The sequence below is a fragment of the Aptenodytes forsteri genome, unplaced genomic scaffold (assembly GCF_000699145.1).
Source record: "Aptenodytes forsteri isolate BGI_AS27 unplaced genomic scaffold, ASM69914v1 Scaffold93, whole genome shotgun sequence".
Lineage (NCBI taxonomy): Eukaryota > Metazoa > Chordata > Aves > Sphenisciformes > Spheniscidae > Aptenodytes > Aptenodytes forsteri.
In genome coordinates this window covers 9,723,926-9,751,063 of record NW_008794665.1, presented here as the reverse complement: position 1 = coordinate 9,751,063, position 27,138 = coordinate 9,723,926, and the positions used below count along the sequence as shown (strand labels likewise).

At 42.7% G+C, this 27,138-nt stretch overlaps 1 protein-coding gene across 3 annotated transcripts in view; it reads left to right on the top strand.

The window, feature by feature from the left end:
• Positions 1-115: 115 nt before the first annotated feature.
• The window catches only part of SLC20A2 (solute carrier family 20 member 2), a 40,074-nt gene continuing 13,051 nt past the window's right edge, over positions 116-27,138 (top strand). The window contains exons 1-9 of one of the 3 annotated variants that reach the window (XM_009273589.2): positions 117-255; positions 362-422; positions 6,193-6,743; positions 11,489-11,629; positions 12,864-12,949; positions 14,994-15,090; positions 17,124-17,240; positions 17,944-18,147; positions 19,587-20,175. In XM_009273589.2, the coding sequence (XP_009271864.1) occupies positions 6,455-6,743; positions 11,489-11,629; positions 12,864-12,949; positions 14,994-15,090; positions 17,124-17,240; positions 17,944-18,147; positions 19,587-20,175 (1,523 nt within the window). In that variant the 5' untranslated portion in view covers positions 117-255; positions 362-422; positions 6,193-6,454. Of the gene's footprint in view, positions 256-361; positions 423-6,192; positions 6,744-11,488; positions 11,630-12,863; positions 12,950-14,993; positions 15,091-17,123; positions 17,241-17,943; positions 18,148-19,586; positions 20,176-27,138 lie in introns of all 3 variants that reach the window. The other 2 variants (XM_009273590.2, XM_009273588.2) reach the window with 2 other exon arrangements.

Here is a 27,138-nt window from a genome sequence, read left to right as displayed (position 1 = left end):
TATCCCGGGGGGGGGGGGGGGGGAAGGAACGTTTTTTTGCTTTTAATATGAGCTTCATTGGATTGGTTTGTCTCACTAGTGCAGTCGTGACGCAGTGTTGTGTTTTATCAGTGCCCACCCCCAGCAGAATTCTTTGCTTAAGAGGAGGCAGATTTTCACCTACTGAATAAGACTCCGGACTCGCATTGATGCTTCTCGGTGTTGTCTTGTGTGCTCTCCTGTGCCGGAGTGAATTTTATCCCCGGACTGCCTGGTGTAAGTTATAGCCCTCTTTCTACCCTCTGGAAGTTTGCATGTTCACATGTCACTGTGCTGAATGATAGGATGTCTATTTTAAACTTCAGCCTGTATTTCCAATCAGGAGGGCAAGTTGCTGGAAGAACTTAGCTCCTTTTTCTTTTGAAACAACTTTTAAATACTGGGTGAGTTTTAAAGATTTCTCTGCATGGTTTTCTTTTATAAAACATGTTTTCAATAACCATGAACACTTGTTTTCTCTGAATGGATCTTAAAAATCTGTAGTGCTGAATCATAAAAACCACTTAGAAAGACTTTGTTCAGTCACTGAAGGATCAAATTGTCCTTTAGTTAGAGAAAAAGATACTTATCAGCGAATGCACAACAAGGACTTGTTGATACTTTACCTATCTTACTTGCTTGTAGAATTGCTGTTTAAACGTGACTGCTGTCTGTGTTTTTAGTGAATGTTTTCAGCAACAGAATCTCATGCTAAATATTTTATATGCATTTTTGACCTTTCAGTGGTGGGAACAGAGGTTGATAGGGACTAAGAAAAGGAAGCATCCTCTGGAAGTTTTGGGAGCTGGCAGCGACAGTCCCTCTGCAGTGTTAAACTGGATGGGAGTCCTTGGAAAGCTAGCAACTTCAGTCTTGTTTCCGTATCAAGGAGTAGCATGAAGTATGCTTAAACACATTGCGAATGTGTTAAAATAGGAACTGATTGATACAAAAACTGCTTCTGCTGATGTGGTAATTGATTTTTTTTTTTTAAAGTAAGTCAAGGGTGCTTTTTGTGTACTGGAGCATTAAACTTGCATCATGCTTGGCCTTGTGACAAGTCCTGTGCATGTAATTTAGAGCCATATAGGGATGTTCTTAGTCTTGAACCACTTGAATTAATACCACCTTTCATATCATAAGTGTAGTATTAGTAATTTAAAGTAGATAATTTGTGAGCCTTGTGGCCCAAGCATGAACTGGAAACGATAAGGGCTACTGATGTGAACGATGTTAGTAGCTTTGGTTATAAATCAGGCTTGGTTTCTATGCAGTGCTGTGTTTAGTACCAATAGACCGGAATGCCGGATCTGGTATGAGTTTATATACATAGGTGGGAAGCCTGACAGATTGGTTTTATATAAAGAAGAACATACAGAAATTAGAGAGGTATGGAATAAACTGCTAGAAGCTGCTGTCTGGTAAGCATTTTAGACAGACTTTTCAGCCATTGGTAACAAGAAGTGAACCTGCCTGTCAGTACAAATTCAATGCCACTGTCTATCATGAAACGCCTGCTGTTTTCAACACTGCAGGGGAAAAGAAATCATCCTCCCCTGTCTGTCTGGTCATAATGCAAAGTGGAGTAGTTGTAAGAGTTATCTTGAGAAATGCTACTCTAGCTGCTGTCTTTTGATTTTTGCTCATAGTTGGGCAATAACAAAACAGTTAAAACCAGGACCTCATGGCATCTCTGTCCCGTCCGGAGTAGGAGAAAGTTTCAACTGCAGCATGGGGCAACTTCTGAGAACAGAAAAGCTGCATACAGCATGATTTATATATGGTATGAGCTGCATATGGGATGATTTATATACCTTTCAATGTTTCAGGAGTGCAGTAGGTTCTTCCCTAATTTTCTGTGAAGAGAAGATTAAAGGACATTTATGGGGTCTCTGTTTATTTCCTTTATGTCACATAGTTGGATTGCTGGTGGGTAATGCACTCTGATTGCTTCCCTAGACTTTGAACTTTGTCCCGAGCTTTTATTTAACTGTTCGTCCCTGTTGTTAGATGTTTCTGCATTCTCTTTAGCAGCAATTTGTCTGACAAAAAAAATAACAACTGACAACTTTTTCAAATTTCATATTATTTTTTCACTAAAAACTTGTCTAGGCTTAGAAGTGTACTGTGAATAGTTTCTAGAAGAGCTGTCTTAGTAAATGTCCATATATAAAATGATCTCATGGTTACCAGGAGATCCTGACTTTTTCCTGAGGATTCACTTGTCGTTCTGCATGAATCAAGGGGCTTCCTCACCTAGGTTTTGTTTTCATCTCTCCCTTAGGGAAGAAATAGCACTTTGTGTTGACAGAGTTATAACAAGATGTTTAGTTAGCAACAAAATAAAGTCCGAGGGGGGTGTCTGGATCATCTGCCAGCGAGGCAGAGGGACGTGCTTAGCATTTCCAAAAATCAGATTTTTCTCACTGAGGTCCAAGTTCTGTAAGTTTCTAAGTCCACTTAAACAGTTCAAAGCTTCAACTCAGACCTCCTAAGTATGATACTCTAATTATGGATCATAAGAAAACTGCATTAGCTAAAAATCTTGCCTTAGCGCAGAATTAGCTTCTTACAACTTGAAATTTCATCTCTACGCATTTCCCTTCACTCTAACAGCCATCAGATATGCACGCTTCAGCTTCAGGTCCTGCAGCTCCCTGGTGCTAACACAGTTCCTTGGCCCTGCTAATGCCCAAGGGTGAGTTTGCAGCACAGTCACTGCAGTGCAGGCTGGGCTGGTTCAGGAAGAGTTATCCGAAGCGTAAATAGGAAAATGAACTTTTCCACCCAGAGTCTGCTGCAGTGGCGTAGCGCACCCGACTGCGGAGGCCTTGGTGGACAGGCGGTATCGGTCCTGCAGGTAGATGGGAGGATTTCCTAGCGTCTAGCATGTCAGGTTAAATTGCATCTGGCGTGCATAGAGGCATGTTGATGAAATATAAATGAGCGCAGGAGAGAAACAGGCTAGTGACTTCCAGCTGTCACGCAGAGAGCAGAAGATCTGCCATTCCCAACTGTATGGCTTTTTTTCCAGTTTCTTTTTCATCCCAGTAACAACATGAAATACCACAGGCTCTTGGGTTAGATTAGGTGATGAGGGGCATAGCTCAGCGTGTCTGAGCACGCCAGATGTATTTTGGGCTCCAGAAAGAAGCATGCTACAAGATTTAGTCTGTATTTAGTCACTGGCCTACTTTGCAGGATATTTTGCATTTCTGAAAACTTTCTCAGCAGAGATGTGCCCTTTTTTTTTCCTTTCTGTTTCTTTAAACGTTTAACATCTCTTACAGTTATTTAAGGTTGAAAGTAGTAACACCTAGTCGTTCAAATGCTGCCTGCATGTTAATTTTTAAACGTGTGGTTATTCCCTTTCCTCTTTTTTCCTTTTGATTTTCACCTTGTTAAAGCCAAGGGTTGGCTGTTGCTGTGCTCTATCATTTGTACAAACGCAGTGCACGTCAAGTCAAGCCTCCCAAGTTTTGGAGGAAGCTCTATTTTGAACTGTCACCATGCATAAAATGACAGGAGGGGTGACTTCTTGCTTAAGACATCCTTTTCTCCTGAGGCTGTATATCCCATTTCACAGGGAGGGAGATTATGTAGCTGCCTCTCCGAGCCCTTTGCCAAGAGCCCCGCCAACAGACTTTGGGAGACTCTTTGGCCTTCACGAGGAGCTTTAGGAGCACACATACACACACTTCAAGTCTTAATTTCTTTGGGACCATCTGGAGTTCTTCTCCCCTCCCCCCCAGGGAAGCTAATAAAGGCAACCTTGTGACTTGGTGGTTTATTTTGGAAGCTGCAGGAACTCGCTGTGGCTGGAGGAGCCAGATTTGGCAAATGTTGTCCCGTGAACTCTGTTGCGGTGGGGGAGTGTCACAGTCCCCCTGCTCTTCCTTATCCCAGAAATTGGGTCACAGCAGTAAATTGGTGGGTTGGTTGATAAGTGGAGAAAAGACAGATCTCTGTTGGGAATGAGGGTGTGCTTTCATCTTGCGGGTCCGAAGGAAACGGGTCTCATATAATCACAGCGTCTGTGGACGCATGCATGGATCTCAGTCAGCTTTGCCCATTTTCAGGGGAGGAAACTGGGGCACTGAAGCCAACTTGGCAAAGGTACTGTGTAAATCCGTGCAGGATGAAGAATTTAATCATTAATCTCCAGGATCAAGGAAGGACCCTAGTCCAGCACTTCATCTCCTAGCAAAAATCTGATATACATAATAGAATTTTTTTAATGAATGAATTTAACAGAGTTTTGTCTTCCTTCACAGGCAAACAAATGCTAACTCGAAATTGTTTCTTCCAAATATCGTTAGCCTTTTCTGTCTCTGTCAAGCCCTTTTCCACTCAGTGGGCTGAGTGCTCATGAATTATAAAAACGCAACAAGTCTTCGAACATCAAAAATGCATTGGTGCTTTGTTTTCTCATGTTATCTCATAGTATAAAAATCCTTATACAAATGTTTTTAGCTGTTAAGACCTCCCAAGATGTTATTTTAGAGTGTAAGGCATTCAAGGATTGATGTCTGCTCCATGTCTGGAAAAGACTGGAGCAACAGTTGTTCAGCCAGTTTGGAGCCTGGAGAAAGAAAGAGGGACATCTTTTCTGCTGAATATGTATATTTAGAGAAAGCATCAATCCTTGAACATCAGCTTAAGGGTTTTCTAGGAAACACGTATAGACATGGTATTTTCCTGTTGGTTGCTCTCAAGGCTCCAGCATCTCAGGAATATGTGAAATCTCTTTTAATTTTTAATTTTGCCATTATTTCAGAGGTTTCAGAGACCTTTCCTCCTTGCTACCGCAGGACCTACATTGCATTGGGGTCACTGAAAGAAATTAAGCATGGTCTTGAAACTGTGGATGTGGGTATATTGTATGAGACTGAAGCGACTGTGGGGAAACTGAGAGAGAGCAAGAGGTGGGCTCGGGGCTTTTCATCTGATATCCCCTGATCTCTTGAAATGCTTCTTAAAATGTGTGGAGTTGGCTGACAGATATTTGCTGCTAAATGTTCATTTAACCCCTTGCAACCTCCAAAATGGCACTTTTCTGGAGCCAAACAGCATGGATAGGAAAGCAGAGGGTGGCATGGGATGTCTTTGTGGTGGCTGCTAGCGGAAGAGAAGCAGCCCTCAGAAGAGGCAGATGGTTTGGGCAAATTTGCTTCTGGCTTTTGACCACTTGATCTTGACATCAGTGTGGGCCTTATCGCTCTGCTTAGCAGTCTTTTGGATGGTGAAGTTTTTATTTTTTTAAAGTCCCTTTCTCTCTGTCCATTTTTTGGTTTGAAGGAGCTCACTCTTTTTTCAGATTAGACTAATTAAAGACTAATTAAGATGTAATTCAAAAGGCGATCATAAAACTGAAACTATCAAAAGAAATACTAAAAGATATCTATAACAATGGTTTGAATATAATAACTGTTAGTAATTGGTAACCATCTATACGAAAGAGCAGAGAGCTCAACTTTTTAGTTAAACTTTTTTTATAGACTTCTCTAGATCTGTAGGGATACATGGGAATATTGTGATTATTGTGCTGTTTCAGTGACTGAGAAGCTGTAAGAAAGTTGTATTTTTACTGCATGCGATGTGATAACAGTGATAGATGAATATTAATGCTCTTCAGAGTATTTTCAGTGGCATTTCCTAGACAGACATATAGAGATAAAATCATTTTTCAAAGGAGTGCATCCCTGGTTTCAGCTGATAAAATGTTGAGAGCTCTGCTGAGGTCGGTGGAGCTAGGTGATATACATCAGCTGGGAATCAGGCCGTATGGTATGGTCTATATATTCTACATGTCTTTTATATTCACTGGGTGCAAAGAGCCAAGTCCCTTCTTCTGGAAAGAAGGTTTATCACACTGCTCCCTAAATTCAACACAAACAAAACCCCAACCTTTCTAAATCTTTTTAAATTGCTCAAAAGATTTTCTCGGTCAGTGATATTGCAAGAAACATACTGCTTTGGAGGTGACCTAATTTTAACCTTTTCTGAATTGCTCTATGATTAGAACAGTCACATGCCGAAGTAGGACCCCATTAGTGGGTTTAAATCATCTGTTTACTTCTGAAAACACGCATTGTTACGGGCTCCACTGAGTATTCCTTTTTTTTTTTTTTTTTAATTTTCTTTTCTTTTCTTTTCTTTTTTTTTCTGTTGCAGGACAGAACATCGCAGTTGTACCAGTTTGGGAGCAAAATATGGAATGTGTTTCACTGCTGACCAAAGGCAGCCAAATGAACAGTATTTATAGTAGTTTGAAAATCAGCAGTTAGCAGTTTCTTCACATTCTAACACTACCCAGCACTTTCCAGAGAGAACTCATTGTTTACAAGAAATCTGCTTTCCAAATCCGTTGCGGTGCCCTCCAGCCTTGACTATTAACTATTTGCAAAGGGGAAGCTAATCTACAGTTTGGGGAAAGATGGCAATGGATGAGTACCTGTGGATGGTCATTGTGGGTTTTATCATTGCTTTTATTTTAGCCTTTTCGGTTGGTGCAAATGATGTTGCCAATTCTTTCGGAACGGCTGTGGGCTCTGGTGTTGTTACTTTACGCCAGGCTTGCATTTTGGCTTCAGTTTTTGAAACCACTGGCTCAGTATTACTGGGAGCAAAAGTAGGAGAAACAATTCGGAAAGGTATCATTGATGTTAACCTGTACAACAACACTGTCCCACTACTGATGGCAGGAGAAGTGAGTGCAATGGTTGGTAAGTAATAGTTTCCTATTCCAAGTAACGTTCATTGTGTATTTGTCATCCTGTTCGTTGTGAATACTGTTAATTAAGTCTTCCCATCTTCTGGACTTGCACGTCTGGTTTTGTGTGAATGCAGGGGCCTGTATTCCTTTTTTAGTCTCCTATGTTTTTTCAATGCTTCTTATAATTTACATTTTTCAATGGTTCAGCCATTTAACTAATAGAAGAAAAAAATGTTTGACATAATGGATCATATATATGTATTCCTAGGGTACTGAAAAAATTGTTTTGGAGATTTTTATGATGGTAAATGGAAAATATGTAAGCATAACATTTGTGACTGTACAGAAGATCCTACAGAAACAGCAGTTTGCAATGAATATGTACAAGAAGGAATTACCTAAATCGTTTTAAAAAATTACAAAAAATCCAAACATATTTGCTTAAACTGATTGTCTAGCTGAGTGATTGCAATTAATCATACACTTCACCCTTGCCCATGGCAAAACTAAAGGAGCAGTAAAGATAGATGGTCACACGTTTAAGGTCTTTTTAATTTTTCTGACTCAAACCGACAGGAGTTCAGCGTACCTTAGAGTCTACTCCGTGTGCTTTTGTTTGCAGTTAAATTAATCTCCGTTTAGAACAAATAGCATATTCTGAGGTAAGTAACATTAAGCCACGGTATTTACTCTTTGTTTATATGCAAGAAGCTTTGTGAGCTTTTGGAGAGCTCCCTCAAGAATCAATAGCAAACCTGCTTTTAAAGGGCAGGAGACAGCAGGAAGGAAACCCTTTCACTGTGGGAGAGGCAGCCCAGGCAAGGGGCCAGCCTGCCCATCCCACCACTTCTTCAGTCTGGCAGGTCCGTGGCATCCCATGTCAGGGTGACGTGATTTATACGAGCATTGCAGCATCCTCTGTTAGAAGGGGATGCTCCACTCAAAGATTTTCTTCCTTAAACCTAACCTAAATATTATTTCCACCTACCCCCTCTAACCTCCCCACAGTTTTCAGGCAGGACCTGCACATGAGAGAGGTGAATCCGTGCAGAGGTCTACTACATGCGGTTATTTTCCCATTTCTTTGGGGAAATGGGAAAATTTTGCTTTCTTTTTTAATTTTAATGGATCAAGATGGACATTGAGTGCCAGTTTCTGGACTTGTCTGAGGTGGCTTTGTGTGCTTGAGAGCGGGAAGGTGGTTCCCTTGGACTTCACTGCTCCTGAGCCTCCTGAAGGTTGGCCGCCTTCCCCTGCCCAAGGGGAAGAGGGGCTGGTTAGCGAGAAATCGCTGCTGGGACCGCAGCCGCTTCCCCAAACGGTCCCTCTGTGAGATTGCCAACTTAAACCACATCAAATGCTCTTGGGCACCCCGCATCAGTTCCTCTTTCCTGATGTCTTGCAAGGTCAGCTGCAGATTTCTGGTCTTTCCCTCAAGCTCTAGGGTCCTTCTTAGTACCACTCCACTTGCATCATTTAGCCTTCTGCTTCCTGAGATAGCTCCATCATTTCCCACGGGCGTGTGCCCAGGAGCAGCGTACACCATCTGAAATGTAAGTGACCTGCATCTTCTGACCTTCATGTTCTTGATTCTCACGGTCCCCATTGAAGGAAAGGTCCTTGTCCTTTTCTGTATCTATTTCTGGCATCTTGATCCTGGCCGGGCAAAGTTTTAAGTCTCAGATGCCCCCTGCGGAGGCAACTGGCCAGCAGCTCAAAGAAAACAACTTATTTGCATGCGTATTTACATAAGCCTGTGTGAACTTCATGACCAGTTACATTCCCTTCCTCCAGGAAGGGCATTAAGAAGAAATTCCACCTTTTAAATCTCAGAATTAATCACAAGTTACAAACTGCACATTTCAATTTTTTTTCCTCAAATCCATCTCCAGCTTTTCTCTGGATGTATGTTATTTTTTCCGTGTTTTCTCTGAGCCTTCCTGGATGTTTTCTTTTCCTCTTTCTGTTTTTGCTCTGCATTGTCCCCCTTGTTCTTTCATGCCTCATGATCGTGTTTTTGCAAATGGGCTTAGCTTCTGAATTTTGATGAGGCTTAAATGAGTCAACAGTCTGGGAGAGACCAAAAGTCGCTGTATCCTCTTTCCAGATGTTGGCGGAAGATCCTTTGATGCTTGCAGCAAACAGCAGATGGTGATTTTCAGGGCAACCTTTTCTCCTAAGAGAAAAGGAAGCAGGGAGCAACAGGATTAAAATTTAACATTTTGTAATAACTTGTAGTGTATTAAAATAATGTTTGTTAGGCAGTTGGGAAGTTAGGAACTGTTGCTCTTGGGATTAAATTGTAGTACTTCCCTAGCATTAACTAATTGTCAGGTTATTGTCAGGAATTGCCCGAGTGTTGTTCTAGTGATCCTGGTGGGAGCTGAAGTCAGCAGCTGGTGCGACCGAGGAGATGCCACCAACTGAGTGGACATCCCAGCCAGGATTAGCAAAGCAAAGTACTAACCCAGTTTTGCAGGTGGCATGGTTCTCGATGGGTGCTCGCGGCTGGCACACAGCACTGGAGCCTCAGGAGAATGGATGTGGTGCCTTCGGCAGCAGGGGAGCATGAAACGCACCTTGAGCTGAAAGCCGGCGCTGGCGACTCTTGGTCAGGGCAGTCCGCAGCCAACCCTCCTTCTTTAGGAGATAGCAACCGGGAGGAAAGGGTGTGAGGCCACGGTGTCAGCAGGCGTGAAGAGTCTGAATTTGGGACTCTGTGACAGGTCTAGTGAGCCTCCTGCTTCCTAGGTTAGTTTTGCAAAGATAAAAATTGGGAACATGCATTTTATGTTAAAGAGGAGTTAAAGCTTTGATGTAGGTAGTTAAGGTATTGCAAGCCCCGGAGAAAAGTCCTGCTCTGGCTTGATTTGTATTTTTTTCTGTTCCTTAATGTGCTTCCTTAAACTTTTTTAGACCACGCATTGTCCTTCTCAGACCATCCATCAGTCCTCCACCACTTTCCCTCTTGCCCTCCTGTTTGTTTTCAAGGTGAAGTTGATTAAATAAGGAATAGTGACATACTCCCTCTATTTCCCCCCCCCAACAAAAAAACCCAGCCCTCACTACACATTTGCAGTGCAGCTGTGGCTTGGTTGCATTTTCCCTATTTTTCAGACTGTATTTTGTAATTACATATCTATGGCTGGCTTATCTGTTTATTTGGCTCTTTACAGATGTTACCATCTGTTTTCTCTTTCACCTCACTTCCACTTGCTGGTCCCTAAGTTCATGTCAAAGGTTTCAAAGTGTATTTATTTTTACTTTAGTACAGGGGAAGAAAAGCCAAAAAATTAAAGAGCAGGTGTTCCTTGGTTGATCTAGAATTTCCAATAGCAATAGGAGTACCAGTTGTTTTGGGATAGTACCCTAGGAGAGATCAGTTTTACAAACTGGTTGACTTCCAAACGTAGCTGCATGTGATGCCAGCAAATCACCATTTGCAGATGGCTCCATTTCAAGACCTTCAAACCATCCTCTCCTGTTGGAATTGAGGATGGAAGCTGAGATTTTGAGTAACAGCCTATGTTCAGTGACCTTGCTTTATCACCTGTGTCTGCTGCAGATCTGTTAAGAGGTGGCACGAGCCAGAAAAAACAGGATTTCTCTTGGCAGTTTGATTGCTGCCACTGGGGCCTCTTAACACATGAAGATTTAGTCTTAAGGCCATGAAGTCTTAAGATGAAGAAGAGATCTTTCTAAGAATTCTCTAATATTGGGCGAGATCCACAGAAAGCTTGGGTCACTGCCAAAATGATTTTGGTGTCCTGAGGTTAGCACCACTGCAAGAGGAGCAGGGAACCTGGGTCCTTGCAACGTGAAAATGAGTTGGAGCATGGAGCTGCATGCTCGAGGGCTTGGTGACCAACTGTGGTCTGATCTAACTACTGAAAGTTGGGGCTAAAAACAAATACAAGGCATCCTCTCTGGTACTTGGGGGTTTTTGGGGGGTTTGGGGTTTTTTTTCTTCTCTTCTCTGCACTCTTGGCAAACATCCTTCCTTGGGACATCTGTTGGGACACCAGACCTCACATTTACTTTATAGACCATTAGCCACCATCCCTTAGTTAGTTAGGGGATCTTATTTCCTTATGCGAAGGGTATCTTTGGCTACTCCATGACTAAGATAAGCCTTTTCTGCAGTTCTGAATTTCTCCAGTGCCGCAATGAGCTGCAAATGAAGGCAGTGAGAGAGTCCTTATTCCCTCCTCAGTCCATTTTTCCTGTAGAGGACTCTGGATGGCCGCGCATCACTGAGAAGAGGCATAAAAACTCCCTGCCCCACAATTTGAGCCTTCCTCTGGTAGCATCTGAATTTAGGAGCGTAGGTAGTTCATTAGTGAAATGGTGGATGCCTCCTCACACTGATCACTTGGAGGCTTCCAGGTCCAGCTCTCAAGGATGAGGTTTTCTAAGCTTGATGCAGACTGGGAGCAGTTTGTGTATTTAATCAGACAGGCTGTAAATACTGAAAACCTTAAAAAAAAAAAAAAAAGCAGAACTGTTGTGCAGTGTGAAGAGCTGTTAGTAATAAAAAGTCAGAAGTAAGATGCAGCATTCAAAGCTGCTATTAAACTGTCTTAGTATCTGCTTTTAGAGAGAGAACAAGAACAAAACTCTCTTTAGGAGATCTCTGTTGTGCATGTGGAGTGTAGGCAGTGCTCGTAAAAGAATGTGGGTACGTGGCGAAGAATTTTCTGTGTGACATTATTGTTACTGTTGTTGTTTATACCATATGGTTGGGGTTTTTTCAAGGTTCTGCTGTTTGGCAGCTGATTGCATCATTCTTGAAACTCCCGATATCGGGGACCCATTGCATCGTAGGTGCTACGATAGGATTTTCTCTGGTGGCAATTGGCACGCAGGGAGTCCAGTGGATGCAGCTTGTCAAAATTGGTAAGTGCTGTTTTCTTTTATGCGTGAGGATATGTGAAATACTGTGCACTGCCTGCAAAAAAAATTCCCAGAAATCTGCTTTGTGCTGATAGCACTCCCTCCTTAAATTCCACCCCAGTCCTGTCATTCGGAAGATGCACTGATGCCGTGTTCATTATGGGCTGCAGTGTGTCTCCAGTGGAGAAAGGGGTAAGACGCAAGTTGCACTTCCCCAGCAGTAAGTTGAGGAGACATCGTCCCTCAGAGACATGCTTCAGGGTGACATTCCTCCTCTTCTAATTCTTTTCGTGGCAGCTCATACCACCTCGTTCTTACTCTCAACAATGCTGGCCATCATGTGAATGCCCACAGTCATGTTTCTCCACCCACCAGCTTCAGGGAGGCGGAAGCTGGGCATACAGCACATGTTTAACTCACAGCCTCCCACTGCCAAGATCAGCACAGCCAAGCAGGGATGTGAAGGAGTTTTCATTATTGTTTTGGAAGCCTTGTAACCCGAGTCGCAGCCTAAACCCTGGATTAAAAGGATTTGATGCTGAAGGCATGGAAATACAATTGAGCTTTAGAGAAGTTGGAGCAATGCGTATTTTTTTTAATTCTGTCAAAAGTAGAAGAGAGTTTGCAATGACAGCAGAATCAATCTGTTAACCATGCCACAAACAATAAATCACTCTGGATGAGATTTCCAGAGCGCTGCCCTAATCCGGTTTTATTGAAATCAGTGGGAGTTTTGCCACCTACTTCAGTTAAATCAGTCCTGGACACTTGCAAATCTGGCCTGCAGAAAATGTATGTGCATTATTCATTACAGTTGATGCTTCTATGACATTTTGGAAATCAAGACTTCTACCCTGCGAGCAGCATGGCATCCTGCTAGATGCAGTTGCTTTCCACTTGCTTGCAACATTCGTGGTCACGGTGATTAGGAAATTGCAGGGCTTTCTTGGTCCACTCTGCATTAAACTACAGGAAACTTTCCTGATGATGTTGATTGCTAAACTTGCAAAATTATCAGGAAATGCTTTGGCTGATGTTTCTAATAGTGCCTAGCATTACTTTGACTTTCATGATTGTCAGTGGACATTGAGTTGCACCAGTTGTAAGTAAACATACGGAACATTCATAGTAGTTGTACAAGAACTGTTTTAAATTTATTGCTCATTAACTACTTATTTAACTGTTATGCAAGAATAGTATTTATTTCATGTTTCATTCTTTCTTTTCTTCAACACAGTTGCCTCTTGGTTTATTTCCCCACTGTTATCTGGCTTGATGTCTGGAGTCCTCTTTGTGCTGATTAGATTCTTCATTTTAAATAAGGTAAAGAAATCTCGCTATTATTATGAGTGCTCAGTATGAAGGCTGTGTTCTAGCCTCCCATTTGAGTGCTGCCATTTCCAGAGTTTAAAGTTTGTGGCTTGTCTGGTCTCCTGTACAAAAGGCATTTTTTTATAGCCACTGGAACTATACTTACTCTTAGCAGTTCGGAAAGCTCAGAGTGAGTAATTTGACAAGTATTTGAGGCTTAGAAGGTGCTACGTGATAATTAATATTGTATATTCTGTTTGATTAAAGGATGGTACATTGAGATTGCTTCTGTATTAGTACAAACTTGTTGGCATTGACTTACCCTCACGATAGCTGTTTTGACTGTTATTTAAACAGAACAGTCCTTCCTTGGAGATACTCTAATTGGTATTTCATAGTTGTGAAATTTTAAGCTTTGGTTTTCTAGCACATCAGACATTAGAAGATGGGCATCTGCGTATTTCCTAGATTCTCAAGAAACTTCAATCGATGTGTTTTAGTGACCTCAGTCAAAAGTGGCAGCTTTGAGGTAACGTCAGTCCATATATTTCCAGTGCGGAAGACGATTTGCCTGCCACCCAGCATGAACTGGAAACCAGAATACTTTTATCTGCTCTTTCCATTTCTCTCACACCATTCAACTTGCTAAAATGGGGGAGTGCAGCGCATGACAATGACCTAAAATAAGGGACACTGTATTAGCAGTTATACAGGGAACTTAAATAGATGAGGGATTAATTCTTTTGCTATAAATAACACCACCTGTAACCTCAGCTTCATCATTCTTTATTTCTGATGTAAATAAATGTCAGCGATAAAAGCAGATGATAAATTTGATCGAACTCAGCTTTGAATTTAAAATTACTCAAGTTGCATAAAGGACGAGGAAAAGTTCCTCTATTGCATTCAAAACCTAACAACTTAAGAAATTAGTCATGAAAATCACATGAGCTGTGGTATAAAAGCCACATATTTAAGCATTCAAGAGTCAGAAAAAGTTCAAGCTAAGGAAATTGTCTTCTGACTGCCATCTGTGCCATTCACAAAGTAGTAAGATCTGTAGAGCTTCTGGCATAAGCAGGTAGCCACTTGCGTTGTGTGTGTGCATAAAAAAAGAGCAGCTTTTTAGCTTGCGAGTCCGTGGCTTGATGTAGGGGTTCGTGCCTTTGTTGGGGGTGTCTGTGAATAGCAGCTGGCCCTGCGGATACAGCCCGTGCTGCATCACGCTTGGGGACTGGGGCATAGCGCAAGGCAGCTGCAGCCTTTTCTCGGCTCCCTTTTATAGCTCATGGCAGCAAGAAACAAAACCACATGAGCCAGCCCTTAGCTTCGCCAGGCTCTTTGCAAATATACGGAGCCCCTCAAAAGGCAAAAGCAGTCTCCTCACAAAGGCTTTTTCCACGGCTCGCACGGTGCGTTTCCGCTGCACTGTCAGTTGAGCCTTTCCTCGTGAGTGCTGAGGGCACGAGACCGCAGCAGGCAGAGCGGCTTGCTAAACATTGCACACTTGCTTTATGTATGTTACCTGTTTAATACGGCCAGACACTTAATATTTCAGAGACTTCTGTTACCTGGTGGGAAGTGCCAGGCTGTTTCAGTCACAACTGAGAGGTTAGGAATAAGGTTTTGCAATGGACGCGTTGCACTGATGCTTGTAGTCCCGTCCCCAAAATATCAAAGCCTTGTCCTGCTCGGCACCCTTCAGTCGTGCCAAGTGAAAGGGACTCCTCATCTTGGAGACAGGATAGATAAGAAAACACTCGCAGGAAGAAACGTGCCCCCAGGTCACCCAGCAGGTCTGCAGCCGACCTGAAAGTACAACCTGTTCCCATTAACAGTGTCAAGCTTCCCCAAAATGCTGGTGCTTGCCAGGACCAGCGTTGTGGATTCGGGTGTAACCAGACAGGTCACTGTCCTTTCCTCACCACCCGCCCAAAAGCTCCACCTGCCTGGCACTGACTCGGGAGCACGTGTTTTCCTCATGGCGGTTCATGCTGACATTAATCTGGTGGAAAGTCCAGCTAATGTTTCCTTTTTTCCCCCGATTTCTACGCAGGAAGACCCTGTGCCCAACGGTCTCCGCGCACTTCCAGTGTTTTATGCTGCTACCATAGCTATTAACGTGTTTTCCATCATGTACACAGGGGCACCAGGTGAGTGAGCCATCCACAGCGGGAGGCATGGGAGGGAAGCTTCCCGCAGTGTATAATGATGGTCTGCCAGCATGCTGTCAGGTAGCTGTCGACACCGCACGGTTATCTCCTACGTTAGGAGTTAACGAGGGCAAGAGTAAATCATACACCTCCCCACATGCCTCTGTTTGTGCACGTGTTTTTGTGACTCCCTCCTGATCGCTCTGGTTAGTGGGGAAGAGCGCAGCTACAAAAAAAAAAATCCCTCTTTAGAGGAAGGGGAAATATTGAGCTGCCAGCTTCAGCTTCATAAATCTGAGCACGTGTTGAGCTCTCAAAGGTATTCCAGGTATGTGCATCAAGGAGGGAAGGTTCAGAGAGGGTGGTAAGAGCAGGTAGGCTGTTTGCACTCAGTCTAATGCTATAGCTCCACTGAAATCAGCAGAGTCACTGTTCTGGCAGATCTGGCACGGAGCCTATTAATTGAATTTACTTCTTTATTTCCCTTCAACGATAAGAAACCCCGAGCCTGTTTCTGCATTGAATCCATCGTCTTTCTTGGGTGCTGTGTTTTCATTGCAACTCAAGAGAAGGAAATGATACATGTCATTTTCAGGACTTTCTTTACATTTTTGTATGTTTGTGTATTTTATGTGCATTTATATGTTTGTGTTTATTTATATTTGTGTTTATATTTGAACTTATATTTATATTTTTATATTTATGTTTGTGTATTTATATTCACACATTTTATGTTTATATATTTGCTTTTGTATGTTTATATTTAACTTTACTTAAGCAGTGTACATTTAAACACACACTTGCAGCAAAAGAGTTCAGAAAAAAGATGTCCAATGCTCTCAACTACTTTATTGAAGACTATGGTCATTAAATGCTATCTTTAGATTAGATTATTGCCCCAGAGCCATGAACGAACAGGCAATTGAAGAGAGACTCCTGAACATGCCCCTGAATTAAGAAAGCAGGCTTAGAAAGTGACCTTTTTTGAATAGAAATTTGTTTTCTCTAAAACCTGACACACTAGAAGTACTAGATAAATGCAGTCGGTAGACTCTGCTTCATAGCATACCATTACTGAAATTAATAAAAAGCTCGAGAAGTTCCCAATTTGAGGGTAACGTAACGCAACTATTCCTTTTTCTTAAGTCTAATTGGCTACGTCTCCAAGATGTTTCACAGTAAATCAGCTGTATAACCAACATTTCCTCATTAGTTGTGCTGCAGAAGTAGGTCAGGCACTCTGCAGTGACTCATTAAGCAAAATAAATGAAATAAGAATCTTAATGTCCCTTCTGTTTCAGCTTAGCAGTCTCTAAACTGCATGAACAAAAAGGTAGGACTCCGTTTTTGATGCTCAGGAAATACATATTTACTCTCCAAGGCCTCTGTCCTGGCAACGTCTACTCACAAGGATGAATTAATCACATAGGTTTCAAGATAGGCGTGCATATACGGGTTTGAAAGATCAGAGTCCGAGCTCTTTCTTCACTAAGGGTCTGATCATTTAATTGAACAAGCGCAAGGAGCTCTCTTGGGGGGACACTTACAGGAACACGAGTTATTGACATGATTGTGCATGTCAACCTCAGCTCTCAAGTGCTACATTAAGCTATTATCATAAGCAGATAATGGCTTAGATTAAGCTAAGCTTCAGGCTTTATTGACCAGAGCAAAGGTCAGGGAAAAACTTACCCTAATGGGCAACATGGTTTAACATGCATTAGCGTATAAAATCACTGCAAACTTGTTTTAGCAGCCCTGATGTGGCAGTTTTACCCCTGACTTCTTTAGAAATAAAGTCACAGTGGGGTAACAGAATTGGAAGACTAAATCTGCAAATGTTTGCATGTCAACTAGACCTTTAAATACTGCACTAACTGATAAATATGCTAAAAATGATCGGCTCATTCATGTTGGTTTTGAATACATTGTGAACACAGGCTTTTCTGCAACAGACTGCTCTTCCACTGCCTGAGATAATTAAGTCATGTTAATTTATGCTTTGCTTGGGTTTTATTTCTTTGTCTTCACAGTACTGGGACTGGTACTGCCAATGTGGGCCATTGCTCTAATATCAGTCGGCGTATCCTTAGTATTTGCCATCTTAGTCTGGATTTTTGTGTGTCCCTGGATGAAGAGAAAAATAGAAAGTAAGTAGTTGCTTGATGAAATGCAAGCAATATAAAATCATGGAAAATTTCTTTTCAGAGCTGGAAGTGTCCTTGAGAGGTCACCTAGTCCAATCCCCACCCACAGGCAGGATGTGCTTAAACTATTCCTCAAGTATTTGTGTAACCTGCTCTTAAAAACCTGCAGTGGTAGAAGTTCAAAACCTTGTTAGGCTATCCATTGCAGTGCTCACTCTTCTAGAGTCTAGCAGAAGCAGGAAAATAAATCCTGGAATATAATCCAGTTTATATTTTATTAAGGAAACATTAAAGAGGAAAAATCTGGCAAAATTATTATCTTTAAGTGACTTCTTTAACTTTACAGTAAGTTGAGCTGATCACAGCTTTTAGCTTTACAGTGTTTTGCTTGTTTGCTTTGCTACTCTCCACAAATGCAGTGTTTAAAAAGCAGAGAAAAGTTTCAGATTTCATTAATAAATGAGCAGCTCGGTGTTTTACTTCAGTTACCTACTTTGGCGAATTTTGTAGGAAGAAACAAAGATGCTCTAGAATTTTCTCAGATGAATTTAGTAAAGGTAAGTGTTACAAATAAATACAGAATGTGTATGAAACGGCGCCAGGTTATTGTATCCACGTTGATCTATGCCGTTGATGCAAACAGTGGAAACATAAGCAGCAAGATGGATAGGCTGGGTTTAAAATTACAGTATTGTTATTTCCTTAGGCCGCTTAAAGAAAGATGCTGCACTGTCAAGGATATCAGATGAAAGTCTTGATAAAGTTCAAGATGAAGAAACACCAGTCTTTAAAGAGCTTCCCGGTGCCAAAGCATCTGACGAGAGCACGATTCCCCTTACTGGCTCAGTAACAGAAGCTGCTGGGGCATCAGATACTATTGCAAATGGAAACCATCCACGTGTACCGTATGGTAAGAAACTAAGACAACACAGAGGGTTTATCTTCTCCCTGTTTTGATAGGGTTTCTTAACTGCAAGTAGGTCTCTGTTGTAAATGGTAAGTTAGTGTTCGGGATTTCCAGCTCTAATCCCTCTTCAGCACTTGTTGGGAAAGATGCTCATTTACAAGTGACATTTTCTAGAGAGGACTTAAAAACAACTACATTTTGTTTGGCTGTATTTCAATTTTAGAAACAGCTGAAAACAAAAATTACTTTCCTTTTTGCTTTACTTTGTATCCTTAATGGTGTTTCCATCCTTTTAAGCGGTGGAAAAATACAGAGAACACAAATTACTGATGTATGAAGGTTAAATTCAGCGTAAAGATGATTAGCATACTACCACAGGAGATGAAAAGATTTGGGCTTTAGTTGACAAATGTATGACCGTCTGGAGCGTGTCCACTAGAAAAATCTCACGCATTGTTTTCTGAACGTATATTTATAAGAAGTAGGCTTGTGTACATAAAGCTCTTTTTGTTCTCCCATGTGGTGGGATCGCACCCCCCCACTTAGTAGTCTGCTGACTTTGATATCACTTTGCTAACATCTACGCAGCCCTGTAATTTGGTTAATAAACGCCTAGTATATTCAACTGAGTCTTACAAAATCAAATAAGTCATGACGTGAAGCCCTTTGTGTGTGTGCTTCCAGTTTAAAAATAGCTAAAACCAATTCTGAATGTTGCACAGTGGAAATCCGGGAAGTCAGGAAATGAAAAAGATAGTTTCTTCAGAAATATTGCCTTAGCTGTGACATGTGTCCTACAGCGTATGCTAATGTTAAATGTATACAGTGGGAATAACTATCATCACGCTCATAGAAATAAGATATACAAAATGTTGGAATAGCTGAGGAAATATTTCTGCAGAACATGAACTTTTTTTGCTATCTGGTTTTTTTAATTATTTTTAAAAGTTATGTAAATGTCTCTTAAACATAGGTACTTTTGAAAGGTGACCTCATATTCAGTATGAAATTACAGTAAAGCACCTTTCGTGAAATCCTTATTATGCCTATTCAATGTAGACAAAACCTCAGAAAAAGTAGAGCTTATTTTACGAGAAAGAAATTTTATAGAAATTACTTTTTCAAAGAACCTGAGGATTTAACCTTCAAGTATCACCTTTGAATAGCCGATCCCAAGTGACTTGCTGCAGGTCATACAGCATGTCCGGGGGAGACCCAATGCTGGAACAAAGGCAAAGCTCTTTTTGCACAGAAGATGAGAGAGTTTATTTTGCAGTAAATTGAATCTTGGCATATTCACTGCATATATTGCAAATTGATCTTCTTTGTCCTGTACTCTCAGATGGCTGCCATTAATAAATTATTGTCTCGTGAAATGGGAGGGAGGGGGCTTCTGTATTACATTCTGTAGTAGTAAAAACTCTACATCTCTGTCTTTTTAGGGAGGGCGTTTTCGATGACGCACACCTCGGTGAAATCACCTGTTTCCAATGGTACCTTCAGCTTCGATGGCCAGATGAGGAGTGATGGCCACGTTTATCACACTGTGCACAAGGACTCAGGTTTATACAAAGACTTGCTCCACAAAATACACCTGGACAGGGCCACCGATGAGAGGCCCACTCAAGAAAACAACTACAAACTGTTACGACGCAACAACAGTTATACTTGTTACACAGCTGCTATTTGTGGCATGCCAGTGCATTCCTCCTTTAAGGCAGCGGATACGTCAACTCCAGAGGACAGTGAGAAGTTAGTGGGAGACACCGTTTCCTACTCCAAGAAACGAGTGCGCTATGACAGTTACTCCAGCTATTGCAACGCAGTGGCTGAGGCAGAGATTGAGGCGGAGGAAGGTGGGGTGGAAATGAAGTTGGCCTCTGAACTCGCAGATCCTAACCGGCCCCCAGTTGATCCCGTGGAAGAGGATAAGGAAGAGAAAGACACGTCTCAAGTCCATCTACTTTTCCACTTCCTCCAGATCTTAACAGCCTGCTTTGGATCCTTTGCCCATGGAGGTAATGACGTCAGGTAAGAGGATGAGATCTCACAAACCAGCAACTTTATGGTTTAAGTGCTTGGAGCAAGGTTTGCCAGCTTGGCCGGCCGGAAAGCGTATTCATTTCTGCAGGCAGATGATCATCAGGGCTCCATTTCTAGGAGTTGGGCTGCTCAGTCTATTGTTTATTTTCTTCTCAATGGTGACATCTTTTTTTATTCACTGCTAAATAATTGTGCAGTAATTAGTTTAATTCAGGTTTAATTTTGGCAAGCTTTGAGGCATTGAGACTCCCGCTGGCCAACCACTGTAAAAGGAAACAGGACAGCCCTAGCCCCACAGAGTTCGCAGCCTATTTTAACTGCAAGATCGGAGATCATCAGCAAATGAGAGGTTTAGACTATTTTTGTCATTAGATGAATTTCATCTCTTGTCACATTGCGAAAAGAGGTGTGTGAAGAATGTCTTCATTTTGATTGCTGCAGCCCTTATAGGCTTCACTTTGCTGAATCTCTTGCTTGGAGTTTTCCAGGGGTCTAGGACCATGTGAGGCAGTGTATCACCAAATAGCACAGAAAATGTAACAAGCCTTAACATCAAAGTCCTACTGAAGTTCATAAACTGCACATACAACTTCTCCAGCTGCCACAGTTCTCTTACCAAAATAAAGGGAGCTACCCCCGAGGAGCCCTGGGCACGTTCCCATGCCCCATGCGGAGAGGGGACATGGGCTATGGCTTATCTCCTAGCGCTCATTTAAGAAGCTTCCAATCTCCGGGCATAGTTCTGGTACGCAGTACTCCCTAGCAGGAGTTTTATTCAGAGCCGCTATCACCGTTGAGTTGCTCCTTGAATTTGGAAGAAGCCAGTGAGTTCATCCTTCAGTCATTTGGCTTAAGTGCGTCTGTCCTTAAATCCCATGGCATTAACATAATTTCCCAGGAATAAAGGAAAAGGATCATCCTCCAGGAGTCTTTCTCTCATGTTCATATTGACTCAGGCAGCTGACAAAATCTCGAAGTTGGTCTCAGAAATGTTTATCTGCACCTCTTCGCCCTTCGTCATTTGGTCAGACCCCTGCAAAATAGTGTCTCTTCACTCACTCATTTGCCAACCTCTTTCCCTTCGAAGGCTTGGCTCTGTTTTATTCCACAAAGTACAAGGCTTTTGACCAAAGGACGTAGGATGTGGGCTCAGGATGGAGCATTTTATACCTTCCTCGTCTGCACTCACATTGCTCATCTGCTTATAACATTGCTTCATCTGCAGGGCCCTATTGTACCTCGCCATCTCAGTGGCACATGGCTGAAGGGCAGTTTGGGTGTTTTTGCTCTGTCCCTGGGAACATTGCTTATTTTTCCTTGAGGATTTGGCTGGACTGCCTCTTCCCTAGGTGTGGAGCGATCCACTTGGTATTTAGTAGGCGCTCTTTCCTGTATCGTGATATGGTCCCCTGAGAAATCCACTCAGAAACTGCTTGTTGAAGCAGCGTTCCTTATTTGGGTTGTAGCTGGGGCTGTACTTCCCCTTCCCGCTGAACCCTCGCTGTGTTAGGCGTGCCCTGCTGGTGTCGGTTTCAGCATTTGCAGCAGGGCTTTGCAGCATTCATAACTTTCATAGTCCTCCTTAGGCATCTGGGCAAACGCTGTCCCACTCAGCAAGGAGAACGGTTATTGCTCCTCACTCTTGTCAGCCACCTGATTTAACTTGCAGCTCATCTCAAAAACACTTACAAACATGTCTCTTCCCTCCCCGTCCATGCAGCGTCCTGGGAATTCAGAATAGGGCTTTCTGAAGAGCTTTCTTGTTCTTGCTCTTGTTATTACTTCCTTCGTATCCGCAGGGATCTGGCTCTGGGAAGGGGTCCAGGGTCCCCTCATCCTCTGGATCAGAGGGCAGCAGTGCAACTTTCTTTCCTCTCGGATGGTCTCCGTTGATCAGGACCTCTGCTCTGAGCACACTGGGCAAGAGCAAAGACCCATGGAGGCCGGTACCCATGCTCTGTAAGTGGCCAGCAGCAGGTGCCAAGGGGAACATAGGAAAAAGGGCAAACACCGCTGATATTTCTTGTAATGTACCCTGGGAAATACCATTGCAGAAAGTTCGCAGCCTACTACAGTAAGTGCCCTTGCTCCTTTGTTCCCTGTAGGTGATGTCTATACATACTCCTCAAGGACTCACGTTTATGCAAGCATCACTTGCCTTTTCTGTAGACGGCAAGGGTAGTAGAGTTTGTTAGAAGTGATCTGTAAGCATGCAGTCAGTGCAGAAATAAAATTTGGTGTTGATAGGAGCTGGACAGGATGAAAGACAAGGTTTAGACTCTGTGCAGTATGCTTTGTTGCATCTTACAGCCTAATTCCCCCAGAATTCTGCGTTTGGACTGGCTTGTTGCCTTGGCAATATCCTTTCCTGAAAGTTCGTATTTTTTAGTGTTTTGCAGATCTCTACTTCTGTCAGTGATCCTACCAAATTTGCCAGCAAGCATGCATTTTTATTACATGCTGTTTATTCTCTTCTTAAGCTGAATTCATGTAATTGCAAAACTAAAGAACAGCTTAGCTTTGTTTTGTCAAAGCTGGTAGAAATGCAAGAAGATGGTCATGGGTGTAGGATTGGATAGGAACCATCCTTGCAATTGTACTGAGTTCCAGCTAAGCAATAAAAATTAAAGACCCCTTTGTATGCCAAAAAGGTTGAGTAGATAAAACACTCTGGTAATGCAGATATCTATCCTGTGGATTGTGTAGCAGAGACATTTTGCCAGTCTTTGTCTAGCAGAGCAGAAGACTTCTTACTGGGCTCTTGGCTCCTCTGCATGTCGCATAAAGATCTGCAGAGCTTGAAAGGCAGTGTGTTGTTTTAAAAATAATGCAGTAGAACCTAGCTAGTAGCACAGCTTTCTGTCCACATTTCTGTAAGAAAGTAAGCCTTGGCAATCAGTCTTCCACCGAAGGCTGCTGTCTTTTCATCTCCCTCCTTCATTCACTTTCCTTCTGCTCATTTTAGGTGCTACTGTCAAGCTCCTTCTCTATTTTTTTTGTCAGCCTTGAATCCTGTTTTTAAAATCCCGCTTTCCTCTGCATTTGGTTTTAAGCTCCTCACTCATATATTTAGGGCAGCACCTCCATTGTCCACATCTTTTCCTTTGGACTTGTCTCCTACATTTTCCTTCCCCATCCTGGAACTCATTCTTGTCCCATGTTTTCTATTTATTTTCCATCAGGCTGTTTGCTGGTATTCCTTGAAGGGACAGGAGCAGGTAAGAGGAGTGAAGAGAGAAAAATTAAAAGCTAATATAAAAATTAAAAACTGCAGGTAGTTAAATGATTGACCTGTTTTAGAGCATATTTAAGCATGAGGCATGTGATACGGACTGAACCATGGACGCAGCTCAGAAACACTTTATGGAGCAGAAGTGCCCCATGTAGTTTGGATAGCAAACGATAGTATTTGCCCAAGATAGTAGGCAAAAAATCATATGGAGATCTCCCTTGTTTCATTGTCCAGGCTTTTCCCCTGGACCTGGAAGAGTTAAATCAGTATTTTGCCTTTGACTGCAGAACTAACTCATAATAAGGATAGCTAGACCCCAGTTGCTTCCAAGGTGATGCTTTTTAGCATCGTAACAATACCAGCCATCTTTGCTGTAGGAGTTGATGTTTGTAGCAGTCAGGGCTTGTGTTTAGGCTGACATCAGCAGGGATCCTGGCCGGGGCAGCTGTGTGTTAAAAGAAACAGGGAGTCATGGTAACTCCTTATTTGGGTGACTGTTTTGTTCAGACCATCCCCTCCTGCCCCCCGCCGCAGAGCTTATATGCGCTGTGTCAAGGATGCTGGAGCCCTTCCAGGGCTGGGACTAACTGAGTCGGGCCGAGAGCCTTGTGACACCATCGTGCACATGAGCTAAATTAAATCTAAAGAATTTAAAATCCTGACTAAATGTGTTGGGACAGAACTGCTGAAAAAAGTGTTGTTGTTGAACTTAATTAGCGGCGCCAAGTAAGCAGGTCCCACTGGCTCAGCACCCGAGCACAAAGGGAGCACGTCAGGTCATTGCAAGGGCAACAGGAGAATAAAAAGGGCAGGATGGAAAAAAAGACCTGGGCCAGGAGCGTGACACAAGGAGAACTGCCAGCTTCCTAAATGCTTGTGCAGAGCCAGCTTTCCAGAGTGGCCAGGAGGCTGGGCTTTGTTGACAGGTGGAGATTATATGCACCTATGGTTGAGCTGGACTGAGCTTATTTTCTGTAAATATGGGTTGGTTCAGCAGGAATCGTGATGATCCGGAGCTCAGTGCTGCAGCCGCAGCAGCCTACCTGTATAAATGCAGGTAGCAGGAGAGTCGCTGAAGCTGTAAGGTTTATCTTGCGTTTCAAAGTCTGGAAGCATGTCTGAATGTTTTAGTTCCCAAAAACGAGGGCAGTTGGGCAGGCTGTTTTGGAAATGGCTAGAGAGGACTGCTAGCCCCATAGCTATCTCCTGTGCTCAGCACAACGGTGGCTGTGGCTGCTTTGCTACTGGGTTGGGAATGAGAAAGCTATGAGCAAATGGTGCATCGGCCCCGCAACCCATCCAAGCAAATGGGAGGACTCAAGCAACCTCTGGAGCTCGTTATTCCTTGAATTCTTGCAATCGAAGCCGGATGACCCACAGAAAGATGCTGTAGGTTGACGTGAGGTTTGCTGATTAAAATCTGCTGTTTATGCTGTGAAAAAAGCCTGAGCCTTGTGCTCCTACACACCTGTCTGTGTGTGTGTTTAGTCTTTTCTCGTACAGATTCCTTCTCCTGTAAGTGGGTAGCCTCTTCTGTCCATTCCTACCCCCCCTCTCCACCTCAGGCCATCATTCCTGCTGTCACAGGAGAAACCCCGGGGATGACAGAAGGAGCCATGTGCCCTGGCTTGTGTGAGCAAGCAACTACCCTGGGCTCGTGGATTCCAGCCATGGAGGAAGGTGGTTTGTTATCGTGACGGCAGCAGGAGCTGTGATGCTCCAGCTGAACAGGGTGACCACAGATCATGCCACCCGCCTGTGTCTGTGCGTGCCAAGGTGCAGGTGGTACCGAGGTTTAGCTGGTACTTGCTGTAGGGAGGAGAAACCTGCTTGCAGATGTTTCACGGTTGTGCGGGGGATCTCAGTTTTGCTGAGTTCCTGCTGCATAAATTGTTTGAATGTGGCTGCTCTAATTAAATTTCACATGGAGGACTTCAGGACTACCCTTGCATATTCGTACTTAGATATAATAGGAAAAAGGGATCATTCATGTTAAAATATGCAGGTAATGCCATATAGATGTATGGCACAAGCTTGACAAAGAATGGCTCTCTTATTATCCAAATGATATAGGCTACATTATTGAAGACAGAATTTAAAACTTATTTCAGAGCTATAGTAAAAATGTTTATTATTTTTTATATATTTCTACACATTCTTTCAGTGATTTTAGGGACACTGAACTGCTACCAGGTAGGAAATTCATTGTTAAGCAAAGCAATGTAAGTGAAACTAGGAAATACCTGCTTGCCCAAAATACAGGGAGAAGAAACTTCTCCTTTTACCTCGCTACAGAATTCACTGGAGTTTTAGGTCAGAGCACACAAACAGCAGCGGGACTCACTTTTTCCCCTCTTCCTAAAGTAAATGCAATGGGATTAAAGGAAGGAAGGGCCAGAACATTGCCCGTGTCTCTCACTGCACACAGAGAGCTTAGTGGGATTCAGTCTCCTGGCTAAATAAGGAGTCTAAAGGAGCTATAATAAGGCTGGATTACAAAATGAATATTTCTTATTTCCTTCCTGAGAGCTGCAGTCAAGACCACTTAGAATATTTAGGAAGCTAATCTGTCCATTACGATTACTGAGAGCAGCCTGAAATCTGATTTCTTCCCTTTTTAACAGCAGTCTGTCCTGAAAGTGCGGCCTGTGTCCCAAGTAGATATGAATCTTCACTTGTGTCCTTAATTGTGCAGGTACGTGGCATCTTTGTTGTGCCACACAGGCAAGCCAGAGAAAAGCAGCAAGAAACAGGGGGCTCTGGTGGGCGTGGGAATCCCTCCCCATCCTGCTGTGAGCAGGGCCTGCGACCGGGCTTGCCGGGGGAGGGCTGATGCTGGTGGGCAAGGGGGAGGAGGGACCCAACCCTCCAGGGTCCAGGGAGTTGGGGTTTCAGGGCCAGCATTTACAGTATGCAGCGATGAGCTGCAGGAAGAAATACGTAGCTTTCCTGACTCATTAACGCACCCAAAGCTTGCACTTCACAGGGCACAGCTGTGACACACTTCTATTGCACTATGGTATGCACGCTATTTCAAAACTGTCTGATTATGGGAACTAGGATAAAACTCTGTCAATAATCTGAGATCTCTGGAGATTAGGACATCTTTTTTTCCTGTTGGTACATACAGGCGTATCTTCCTTGCACCCTTACTCAACTGGGTGATGTCTCCAGGCGTAACTGCAGCATATTCAGAAATATCATCCCACTTATTTTCCCAGTGGAAAGTTCGTTTATGAAATCCTGGTTTGGGAAATAGTCAAATGACTGGGGATTTTGTAATTATATTTGTAATATTGGAAGCCTAATATAGATTTCTCAGACAGTTATTTTGCTCATCATTCAGTTTCAATCAGTCATAATGTATGATTCAAGCTTATTTCACTCAACTCAACTTTTAGCCACTCAAAAGTTGCTAAAACACAATCTGCTTTTTCAGGTAGCAGAGAATCAAAGCATGGTGATCAAGTAGTCTGTAGATCATGGATTATAACACAAACCTTATTCAGAGTGTAGCATTCAAATACAATTAGATTTTCTTTTTGAGCAACTCACTACTCCCCTCAAATAAGAAGTAGCAGGGTAATAGCAATGTTGCTAGTTCATAAAATATTATGACAAGTTTGATGGGATTTGGCAACAGAGCTGATGGCATCCTTCCATTACTGAAAAAAACTCTTAATTTTTACTTTAAAAAAAAAAAAAAAAAAAAAGTTGTA